The sequence below is a fragment of the Metopolophium dirhodum genome, chromosome 1 (genome assembly GCF_019925205.1).
Source record: "Metopolophium dirhodum isolate CAU chromosome 1, ASM1992520v1, whole genome shotgun sequence".
Lineage (NCBI taxonomy): Eukaryota > Metazoa > Arthropoda > Insecta > Hemiptera > Aphididae > Metopolophium > Metopolophium dirhodum.
Window position 1 is genome coordinate 102,660,712 of NC_083560.1, and position 12,784 is coordinate 102,673,495.

Consider the following 12,784-nt stretch of genomic DNA (forward strand, 5'->3'; position numbering starts at 1 on the left):
GTACATTTTCTATGCGAATAATCGTTTCCAAGTGTACCTACGCGTGTATATAGTGTTATTGTGTATTGGGTTACACGCGTGACGTGTTGCGCTTACACGTCGTCGCTATGACGCAATAAATGACATTTCAGGGTAGGGTAGGGCAAAAAGTGGTGTGCGAGTTGGGAATATAAATGCAATATCGGGTGAGACTCTATTGAATTTGCACTGCGCCAGTCGTTGTATTTGATATTATGTGCAAGAAACCGATCAGATGCACATAGCGAACCTAAGGATCCGGAAGTAAAAATATATACATAGTAGGCACGCGTTGTCACGTGTGCAATGTGAGCCTACAGCGTGTTCAATGTGTTTTTCCGTTCCCAAAATATCCTGTGCCGTCTGCAGGAGGATAAGATATCAATAACAGTAGGTATACAACTGCGGGCTTATGCGAATCGTCATCGTCAGTCTGCAGATGGGTATATGATATTTCCATACATAGCCGGTAGCTATTTAAGTATGTGCCTATACTCACGTGCGTACCGTCTATATCACGAAATTATTTAACAGTAGGTAGGCCCCAACAACAGGGACACGAATTTATCGTTTCAAGTGACATATTACGTACAATAGGTAAAATACTATTAACTATATTACTATACTAGGTTATAAACTATTTACCTATTACCCGAGTAAAAAAAAGAAAGATTTTTTTAATCCAAATCTTTCAATCGGGGTTTTCAGTTTATGTACCAAACTACCAAATACCAATACTCTGTAAGTTGTTTTTTCCGTGCCCAAATGTTATTATTTATTATATTATAGTAGAGGTACCTATCTAAAACTTTATCATAATAAAAATAAAATATTAAGTAACATTGTCTGAACCCTATTTTTCTCCGCTATCAACTGTTATTAAATTATTATTTGCGATCATTATAATTTATGACGTGGGTACTTCTTTGTGATGTATTATTCTTTCATTTGGTAATATATTATAATATGTTATCACTTTTTAAATTATTCAATAATCGCAAAATTGACTCATCGAAAATATGAATACAAATTTACGACGTAAAATTAAACTAAAAACGGCCAAACTATTTAATTTGCAAAATTATATTATTTTCGTGTAAAGGTTAAATGTGAAATAAATTGTAAATACAAGATTAAGTACCTAATGAGAAGCACTCAAGATCACGCAACAATTTTTATGAAAAATATGATCGACATTAATGTTATTAACAGTGTAGATAATTCAACACAAAGCATTTTTAACGACACTACATATTTTATAATTTAGAATTAGATGTAATTTATATCACAACAATAACGAGAATTTATTACCTTAAATTGCAATGCTGGAAGAGTTGTCAAACACAGTTTAATGCGATTACTAACATTTTTAAGTGCACGGTATTATGATGAAAGGAAAAAAAAATCTGAAACTGAGGGCAGGGCGGCGAGGGGGGTGTTGATAAAAAAACGAAATATATATAATCATAAGCGCAACTAGAGGGGGCTAGCCCCCCGAAACATGTAATAGCCCTCGCAAAATAAATTGTTCATTTGTTTACTAAAATATTAATAAATCTTTAAAAATTAAACTGTATTTTCTTACTTTTTTTTTTAATTATCTAATTTTTATTTAAACTTTACAATAATTATTTTATATTGCCTATGATAAATATTATGGTAAATATCATTAGCTGTATGACTGTATTTGTTTTAAAGAAACTATTTATGTCGGTATATTGGTAAGATTATTATACATATTTTAATGAATATGCATTGAACTAAAGTATAGACTGTAGAAACAGAGAATTGCGGAATAAAAATCCCCTGAAAAAAATCCTGGAAAAATAACCACCAGACTACAATGTTACTGACAACTATAGGTACTAGATACATGAAATTGATTGATCAATTATTTTTTAAAAGCTAATTAGTGTAATTATCACATTATTAATATTTAATTACAATTATATTATACTTACTAGTAGTATAGTATGCCTACTTTTCATAAAAAAATTAAAATTTAATAAATAAACAATAATATAATTTTTTTTTATATCACGATTTTAAGCAACATATTACCTACAACATTTATTGATTATTTATTTGATAACTATTTAGATTATTTGACTTATCGATCGTTCGAAATATTTTTATTCGATAATCTTAAAATTTAACTAAAACTATAACTAATACCTACCTACCTACCTAACTATATATTTAAACTTTGAACATAGATTGGTTTTTAATTTAATTTTTCTTTAATCTCTACTTGATTTTGAATTTTTTCAATGATATATAATATGTATAGTGTATACGGTAATACCTATACTATAAGTATATATTTGTAATTAAATATTAATAATATGATATTTACACTAACTATAGCGCTTAAAAAATATTTGCTCAATCATTTTCATGTGTTTGTGAGTAATATAAACTAATATTGTAGTCTGAGGATTTTTATTTTGATTACCACAAATAAAGTATACCATACTATTGTGAAAAATGAAATTTGAGTAAATAAATATATATTTTGTATGATTTTTTTTAATATTTTTATGTGAATATATATTATGATGGTGTGGGGGCATCGCCTCCACGGGTTACTTTTCATGTAATATCTGGCGGGGGCTACAGCCTCTTCCAACATTTTAGCCCTAGTTGCGCCACTGTATATAATATAATATGTACAAATAAAATATAATAATACGTTATGAATTGAATATTATTCGTAAAAATTATAGTTTTGCCCATCCATATTATTATTATTATTATTATTACTATGAGAAATATTTTTAAAACCATTTACGGTAGGTACCTACCGTATTTATATATTAAATGTCTGCTGAATTATAAACATATTTTAAATTACCGAATGACAATATCGATTACTGTTAATATTTGTTTTTTCATTTAGTTTGCCTGTACGACGATATATTCTGTGTGCCTTAACAATTTAGGATGTCGCTATAAGACTCTTATTATTAGAGGCTAATATAATATAATATACTATAATAGGTATGAGTACTGCTTTTCGTGGAAATAAAGGACTCTTATTTGCTTGGCTCTCAGTCTCTGTTTTCAATTCAAGGGGTATCGGTTGTCATTACGATATTAATCTAAAATATTAAGAAATAATAATATACTAAAATAATATCGAAACACTTTACTATTTTTCAGTAGGTACGATTGCAGACTGCAGCAATGATAGTTATAACTATGTATAATGTATATTATACATAATATTATTTTCAGTATTTGAAGTATTGAGTACGATTAATGCGTATAATAGTTATATTCATAAGTGAGCCTCACGAATTTTCATCGAATATTTAGGCTAACAAACTAAGTAAATTAAGCATGATATTTTGAATTATCTTAATTCGATAATTATTGTTTGGTTAAAATGAACTAATTAAAAAAATCCCTAACTATCGCCCTTAAAAATGGGAAGAAATAAGAACATTTTTTTTTTTACAATAAATATTGTAATGCTATTCAAAATGTTAGTAGTTAAAACTATATTATACTAAAATAATTTATTTAAATGGTAATTGTATAATAATATTTTTTCGCGACATAAATATTTATAGTTTATAGTTTAAGCAAAAACAACAATATTATAAATTAAAACAATATAGGACGTTATGCAATACCAAAGCGATTTTATTTCAGGCATTAAGAATAAAGAGAACGGAATCGATTTGCTATATACCCATTATACTGGCTACCGAAATATTATTATATTATTGCGTACATTTTCGTAATCAGCTCACGTGCCAAATACCGATTGGTTTCTAATTCCATTACGCGATGACGATTCGACTCATTCGATACAACAATAATATTATAACGGTGTGCCTGCGTACCTACAGATTATTGTCGAATTAAATACTTACACTGTACTTCCAAGCGTGCAAGTACATGATGAGGTCTTTTGGTTTCGGGTCCCTGAATTTCACCCGGCACTCGTAGCAATGTGGGTCGTGGGTGAGCTTCTCAGCGTCGAAATCCATGTCCGGCACGTCTTGTCCTGTCTGCGTGGACACGTTCATTGCACTGTCGTACTGCAACTGAAGCTGATTGGTTTGTCTGCCCTTTATCTGCAACTGGTGCTGATGTTGTTCCACCACCGATTCGTTCTTTTTGAAACCTTTTAGACAGTTGTAATATAAAATATCGAAACTTATAGTATTTTCCATTTCAAATCAATTTAATCAAAATATTATAATACTCCAATACCATTTAGTAATAATGATATTGCTGCTATTGTTGTTATCGTTGTTGTTGTTGTGTTGATGTTACTTAGGTATATAAACGGGTTATTTTTATGTTTTTTTTTCTTTTCAGAAACCAATGTGATACAAACGCATTGATTACATAGTAAAATCCATTAATAATTCATTTATTTATTCGTTAATATTGTAGTAGGTAGGTAATACTATTGATGCTATATTTGTCATTATTAATCATATCATTTGTTAACAAGCATTTTTTTTATATTAGGTTCAGCAAATACATATTATAGTGAAAAATATTAGAGACTGAGACTTGTATTACATGTAATAAATTTGTGGTTAAAAAAGAATACAACAATTTGTCTCAAAATCGTTTTCTTTTATCATTTATTTTCTCATTTTCTCGTTTCAAAAAATGCTCACTTACATCCCGCAGATACCGCACGATATTTGATATTGTTGTTTGAACTTTCTCATTTCAGCTATGATGAAACACTTACTACATCTAGTATAGATTTCTTATATATAAATATTATTTTTTTTTGAAATAGCACTTAGGTACTGAAAATTCCCAAATAACCTTCATGAAGTTCTGATATGTTATCTAAATATATATTTAATAAAATATTATTTTTTGATTTCATAATTCATTTCATAATTATTTATTAATATAGTACGTTAAAAACAGAATTAGTTTATGTTTTTTATACAGACTGATGAATTGTTGATTGTTAGTTTGTATTTTTAAAATAAACATAAATAAAAAAATATGATACGAACGACTTCTTTTAAAGCTTGAAAATGTATTTAAAACAACTGTTGATAACATTTTTGATATTCATGTAGTTATTTAATATTAAATGTTTTAATTTAACGATAAAATACCCATTATTTAAAATGTATGAGACAGTAACTAGGGTTCATCTTACAATAACAGAAATTATTCTACATAAGAATACGATTTTAAAACCAAATACTAAAAATAATGAAACCATGCTAAGCCATTTTCTCAAGAGACCTCGCTCATAAATATAACTGGGTATTTTCAAGGATCGCAAATAATAGAAACAAAGATACGAGAGCACTACTGAGATACAATGAAATATAATAATATGTGTATTGTCTATATTATTATATATCCGTTTTTTAATTAAATAATTTTTCCGGTATAAGTTTGAACACTGAAATCATTTTAATTAACCACATAATATAATATATATATTTGTTTGGTTGTAAGATTAAACATATATACTTAATGAATATAGTACAATAACGTATTTTTGTTTTTAGTTGTGACAATGTATTTTATAAAATAATGACATTTTCTATAGCATAAAAACGAATGTACGTATTAATTATTGTATAATTAAAAAAAAATATTTTTTCAGTACTTATTTTGAATTAGTTACCTGCGTTGGTAACTAAGGTAAACGGTCCAGTGGTGAAAACATTTTGTACTTAATAATCTAAATGTGCTGACTAAATATTCGTCTCATTAAGGTGTACATTTAATTTGTGATATTGAAATTGTATGACAAATAGTTGACTGTGATTACGATAAGCGATGGTTTCATAAATTATTGTACTTAATACCAATAAGTATATGGTTAACTTTTATGCTAAATGGTTGGCAGCTTTGAATACAAATAACTATAAGCAAATGTAGATATTCTTTGATACAGATAGTTATATTAAAATATATTAAATCTTATATATCAATGAAGTTCACAAGTTATTTGATTGAACAGATGAAAATATGGAAATAAATGTAAAATTATAAAAGACAAATTACATTTTGTATTTGTAAAAGGTATGTTAAAATGTAATTTAATAAGATTTTAGGTTTAAGGAATATATTTTACACATCTAAAATAAATACTTTTATAGTAGAGATTTTACCTAATTATAAAAATACTGCACAGAAAAAATATCAAATTACTATCACTGTCTTGACCACGGTTAAATGTTACCTATTGACAATAATACTTTTTTATAAGCTGATTAATTTATTTTATTCTGAAAATGTATATTAGTTCGGTCGTTATTGTTTCTAATATCATTTTAAGACAATTAGTTGAAAACTAAATGAAAAAGTTCAATATGCAAGAAGTCAAATGTTGATTATATTATGTGAGTCAAAATACATTTTAATAAATAATAAAAAAAAACATCATCAATACAAATTTAAAAAAAGCAATTAAGTTTTTAATTAATTATATATAAATCTACAGTAATAAGAAAGTTAAAACAAAAAGAAAAACTTAAAATGCTTTTCTCCATAGTCTAATATTATATAAATAATGTTGAGATTATGTTTGAAATCGTTGCGTTCAGATGTATATAGTATATAATATTAACAGATGTGATCTTGTAAAATAGTATATAATATTAACAGATGCGATCTTGTAAAATACAACACATAATGTTGGGTTGCATGAAAAATTAATTAATTTAATGGTCCAATAAAATGTAATGGACCGATTATACAACTAAATCATGTTTAAGGGACCATTAGCTCATTATTGATTCAATAAATGTTTAGTGATTGTTCACGCAATCCAGTAATAATATTATAAAATATATTAAATTGTAGCAATTGACCAGTTTATGAAATTGTTTTTATACTTTAGTGCCAATACACACACGGACGGTGCTATATTGCCTATACGATGCGCCGTTTTATAATTAATCCAACTATGTGTGCAATAATATTATTATTACGATTAAAAAAAAAATTATCACACGAACATGAACAAGGTATATCATACATATTTTTGTATGCGGAAACCGTACTCGATAAATGCAATGTAAAATAATTCAATTTATATTCTTGTAAATTATTTTATTTTCGAACCTTATTTTATTATAGTCAAATAAATATACAGATATAAGACGTAGGTACTCCAACAGATCTAATAAACGAATTCATTTGTAAGAAGAAATACAAAATATATTCTAATTAAATCAAGTATACGTTTTTTTTAGTGCGTGTTAAGGTTTACATTTTTCTTCTTTGTATGAACATGACTAAAATATTTTAACGTAACTGTAGTCACGTGGGTTTTGGAAATTATCCAAAAATAGTAATACGGCTGAGTGCGATGGTTTGAAAAATCTTTGCCAATAGATTCGTCCGGGTGACAGTAATAATAAATACCGACAACTGGCTGTGATGAATAGGACAACTTGTTGACGAACAAATAGCTTATGATGTGGTTTTACAAAGTACGTGTTAAACACTAAAAAAACACTATTTTTAACACTTTTCTTAAGTTTGGTTAGGTTATTACAGCTATTATCGCGAAAAAAAATAAATCCCACGACTTTTCGTTACTATCCGTTTCTGTCACATAATGAACGCCATGTTTTTTTGGAAAATCGCTCACAAGTTTAGTTTTAACAGTGAATTTATTGAAAGAAAAACTATAATAGTTTTTAAAAATCCGTGAAACGTTCCGATCGGACTATGCTTTACGTATAATGCCAGCTTATAAAACACGACGTGTGAACTTTTAAAGTAAGTTAGAACCTAACCTATGATACAACTGGCAACATGAACCGTTGTAAATGAAACGCAACCAATCATCCGATGGGCGATGTAGATGACTAGTAGAGTATTATATTAAACATGTTCGTTGTATTAGTAATTTACGTATTTAAATTATCGTTGGAAAAATATTAATTTTTTTACGAATATATTTTATCAGTTAATTTGTTAATATTATATTTTATTGTGTATTAATTAATTTTGCTTACCCGGTGGTGATTTTTTTCCTTCGTCGACGACGTCCACATCTTTCAATATCGGCATTAGTTCCGAGTCACCGTCCATGCCCAACCAGTTCTCGGCGTTGTGGATGTTTATCAAATCGTGAATCAGTTGCTCGTCTGACTTGCCGATAACGCCACCACGGCCTTTTTCTGGCCCGAACACCACGTGATTGTACAGTGGGTCGTTCTTCACGGGAAAGCCTGCGTATAACGGGTTAATACACAATATTATAATATTTAAAGGATTGCAAACGGTCCATTTCCAAGGAGCAACATAATATGAAGAGCGCGAGCCGTGTGTTCAACACCTATCGTGTATATCGTTTAACATTCGAAACACAATTAATTTTACTTAAGACTCAATCCTTAAATTGATTTGAATTATGTCCATATAGGTAACACATTTTCTAATCTGTTTAATTTCAAGATGTTGTATAATGAAGTTTAAGAGAGGTTAAATGTTAAAATACTCCAAAAAATGGAAATCTCAGGTGAACTATTATCGATAATTTCGGATCTGTTTTCAAAAATGTTATCGCTTTACTATAAATTGATGGATATGATAGAGAAATTATGAACTGTTTTGGTACAGAATAATTATTACCATTCGCGAGTAGGTATGGGTGGGCCATTTAAACCAAACATGAAAAATTCGCAATAATTTATGACAATTTCAAGTATCTATTTTTTTGGTTTTTGTATCTACAAAAAAATAAGAAAAATCAATATTTTCAAAAACTAGTTTTTCATAAAATTTCATGTTTTTTCAAATTTTGAATTCTGAACACAGTGATGAATCATAAATGTAATAATTTTACAATGATGTTTTTTTTCACAAGTAGTCGAAAAAATGATCGATTTTCAACTTTGGGAGTAGTAGGAAATTAAATAAAGTGTGTTCAATATTTCCAGTATTTTTAAAAAGCGCCGAGAGAAACAAAATAATTGAACCAAGAAACGGCACGACGACCCGGCGGTGTCACTTAGTCGACGAACGACTGTTGTGAATATTTCTCTGGCTCTTTGGCGGAAATAGTGTTTTGAATATAATATGATTGTTACAGTATGTACATATCATTACAGTTATTTAAGATTACAAACGTTTTACCTAAGTATTGAAGATGTACCCTGATCTGGTGCATGCGTCCCGAATGTGGAAAGCACAATACCACACTGATGTTGGTCTTCTCGTTGTAGCCCACTAATTGGAATGTCGTCGAACAGTTTTTGCCCTTGTTGGATACCTTGCACACGCCTATCTTGTAGCTGACCACTTCGATGGGATGATTGCACTCGATTGTTTGCCTATATTGCATAAGAAGACGAGTATATTATAGTATAATTAATATATTATTATAAAGGATACATTACAGGATATAATATTATGATTGGAGTCGACCTGCTTATAATAATGATAACAATAATACATTTAAAAAAATTGAATTCCTATTGTGTACACAAGTCGTACGAGCAAGGGACAGTATCTTCATATGACATATACCTAACAATTTCAAATTTGATGTTTGAAAACAATTTAAAACAGTTAACTTTTGAAATTTTAGCTATATACTTAATTTAAACTTTTAACACACTTAGAATCTCCCCTAAAAATTAAAAATTAAAATAATTATTGGTACTTACCTATAATTAATTTATTTTATGTATTTAATTTTAAATTTATTATTTGAATACCTACTATGTTTTACATAGTGGGTTATTTAAAACAGGCATACATTATATAAATGAACATTTTAAAATGTGTTCAAAGATACTTATAATAGTGCCTTTTGTGTAATATTATAATTCTTAATTAATAATTTGTACAGGTATTTGCAAATTTAAAACTAAAGTAATACGTTTTATGATTAATAGCGTCTTCTTATAAAACTGAGTTGTTGTACTAAGATTTATAAATAAGTCTTATTTTAAAAATACAGTCACCCTGATCAAAGCATTAAACATTTTAAAAATGTGTATCTTGTTATTTAAAATCCTTTGACATTTTTTCCATAGAACCTTCTTTACTATCTTTACAAGACAAGGTTCTTTTTATAATAGAGTTCAACAATAATCTGCTTTTTTCCATCTATAATATAATATAATATAATACAGTGATTCTTATTCAAAGTATGGTTCGTAATTTTAAAATGTATTAGAAAATGAAATGAAAATTACAGAAAACACATTTATGCTATACCACATGATACCTATTTATGTTGGTATATATTGGTATGAATTGGTTGGCGATTCATTACTGCATTATTACAAACAGTTGATGCGACATAAGCATTGTTAACGAAATTGTAATTACAATATTATTACCACAAAAGCTTCGATCTGTGTCATATCAAACCAGTTTCCATGTGCGTGATTCCTTATATATTATTAATTAATGTCAGTGGTAGGTATACCGTATACAACATACAACTGCATCAGCGTGTTTACATGACAAAAATAATAATGACATAATTTAATATACTCACTCGGGAAATCTCCCCTCGACTCGGCACACGTACTGTTTGTTCACCTGTCTGTTGCGGATTTGTGCCTCCATGATGCGGGCGTACCGGGGCGTCCGGCCGAACATGAGCAGACCGCTGGTCAACCGGTCCAGACGGTGAATGGTCCTGAGATTCCTCAGGTTGTGCTCCTTGGCCAACACGAACACCACAGTGTTGTGCCGATAGCGACCGCACGGATGAACCTGCCGGATGACGTGACAATAATTTAGTTATCAATATTTATTATTGTGTAGGTATATTATACGCGAAGCAATGGTTAGTTTGAGTTAGAATACTCTAGAATTGGTACGATATTATAATGCACAAACTGCATCAGACCTAACTCTTTGCCCTCTTTTTTTTATCACATCTGCACGACCAGGCCAAGTATTTAATATTTTGGTCGTCCATAGTGTCGGCTACCGTCGGCCGGTAATGTGCTATAGCAATGTACAAATTCGCCATACATATTATTTGGTCGCGGTATAAATTAATTGTCGTACGGTATTTTAGGTTGATAACGATAAGTCGCAGACTTTTTCGTCGTGAGACGTGAATATTATGGTCCAAGAACAGCATGTGGGTGAAAATGTAATATACAACAATAATTATCATAATATAGGATTGTATTGCAATAGTAAATTAATGAACGATTTGGTGGATGGATGGAATAATGGATTATCATTTATTTTTAACTCTATTCACCCAAATATTTTGAAATATTGATGTATATATTTTAATATCGACATTTTCCAATTTTTACTTTTATATAGGTATTTCATGCTCTTGTGTATTTTTATTTTTATCTCATGCTATTTTATGTATTTATATGCAATAATAACAGAATGTGCAAAAATAAATAAAATACAGTTTTAAATATTATATCCTCCTTGTCGCCTCGTGTTATGAGACATATTAATACATCACTCACATTGTTCAGTGATTTTTCTAGACAAATATGAAAAACTAGAAATCCTCATCACTAGTGATAATTATTATTTTTTCCAGTGCAGTAAAATTTGAGTTTTGATATTGTAATGGCATGAAATTAGCTGTATTTAAATATAAAGTGTTTAGGATTACGGATATAAGCGAGCGACAAATGTTTTTAGTTTTAAAAAATTAAACAAATACACATTTTTTCTAGTTAATTTTTTTTCGTTACCCGACTTTTATGACACCCATGTTTATTTAATAATAGTAATATAGTATATTATTATACAGGCTATAACAATTAAAAACAATAATTAGGTAGGTATGTATTTGGTCCATTTCAGACAAACCATCTGAACCGTCTGTTACCGTTGTTTTAATAATAAATAGCAATTACAGTATGTATTATTCCCACGACACTCGACTGGACCAAAAATAAATCACCGCAGTTATAAGGTGGTTTTAGCGTATGTATATATTATGTAATTAGGTAAATTATATAAATCAAGTTACCGGAATGCTTGCGGGTTTGTTGACTACCACGATGTCGTCGTCCATGTGCACGATCGTGATTGGATCATTGGTCACCGGTACTTCATGTCTATAACATAAACACACACAAACATATGCGAGCGTGTGAGCGTATCGTTCGTTAAAATTTTTTCAACAGGGTAAAATATGCAAAAAGTCGTTCAAGATTTAAAACCGTTTTCATCCGTGTTGAAGAAATATTTTTATACAACCCTAAATAATATTATAATTCATTGTGAGATGGCCAATGAACAGCTAATGCGAGAGAATACTATACCCATACCGTCGCCGACCTTTAGTTGTGTATATTTGGGACAGCTAACCAAGCCTAATCCGAAGCCCCCATAATAATAACTGCATACTAAAATACCACTGCAGAGAAGAACACTAACACTTAATCCAACATCATCGATCACTGAGATGATTACAATTTATACATTTAAAAATGGTATGCTTAAAATAATATAATAATGGTTTAATTAATTTAGCATACATATTTTTAATACAATTAATAACGTCTAATATTATTGATTAATTCTGTAGATTTCGTATGTCTAATGTCTATCGTCTGTGTTTATCGAAAACTTTATACCTATTATTTGAATTTGTAAAACCACTATTGCTGTCGCAAAGATTATGGTTGAATTTTATCCTCTTAAGGGGATTTGAAGCTGTTCTTGCTGTAGAAAACCTATTTTCAATCCAACGTAGGTACTGATCGATATATAATTACACGATAAGGATTTTGAAAACGGATTTCAATTTCTCGTCTTGTATTTTGTAGATTCTACTAGAAACAAACAAATATGG

At 29.1% G+C, this 12,784-nt stretch overlaps 1 protein-coding gene across 3 annotated transcripts in view; it reads right to left on the reverse strand.

Annotated features, from left to right (window-relative positions):
* LOC132935396 (pseudouridylate synthase RPUSD2-like) overlaps positions 1-12,784 on the reverse strand; it is a 494,051-nt gene that overhangs the window by 8,304 nt on the left and 472,963 nt on the right. For all 3 annotated transcript variants that reach the window (XM_061001943.1, XM_061001944.1, XM_061001945.1), the window contains 5 exons: positions 11,957-12,044; positions 10,493-10,713; positions 9,118-9,314; positions 7,995-8,210; positions 3,900-4,153 (listed from right to left, as the gene is read on the reverse strand). In XM_061001943.1, coding sequence (XP_060857926.1) covers positions 3,900-4,153; positions 7,995-8,210; positions 9,118-9,314; positions 10,493-10,713; positions 11,957-12,044 — 976 coding nt within the window. The remainder of the gene's footprint in view (positions 1-3,899; positions 4,154-7,994; positions 8,211-9,117; positions 9,315-10,492; positions 10,714-11,956; positions 12,045-12,784) is intronic.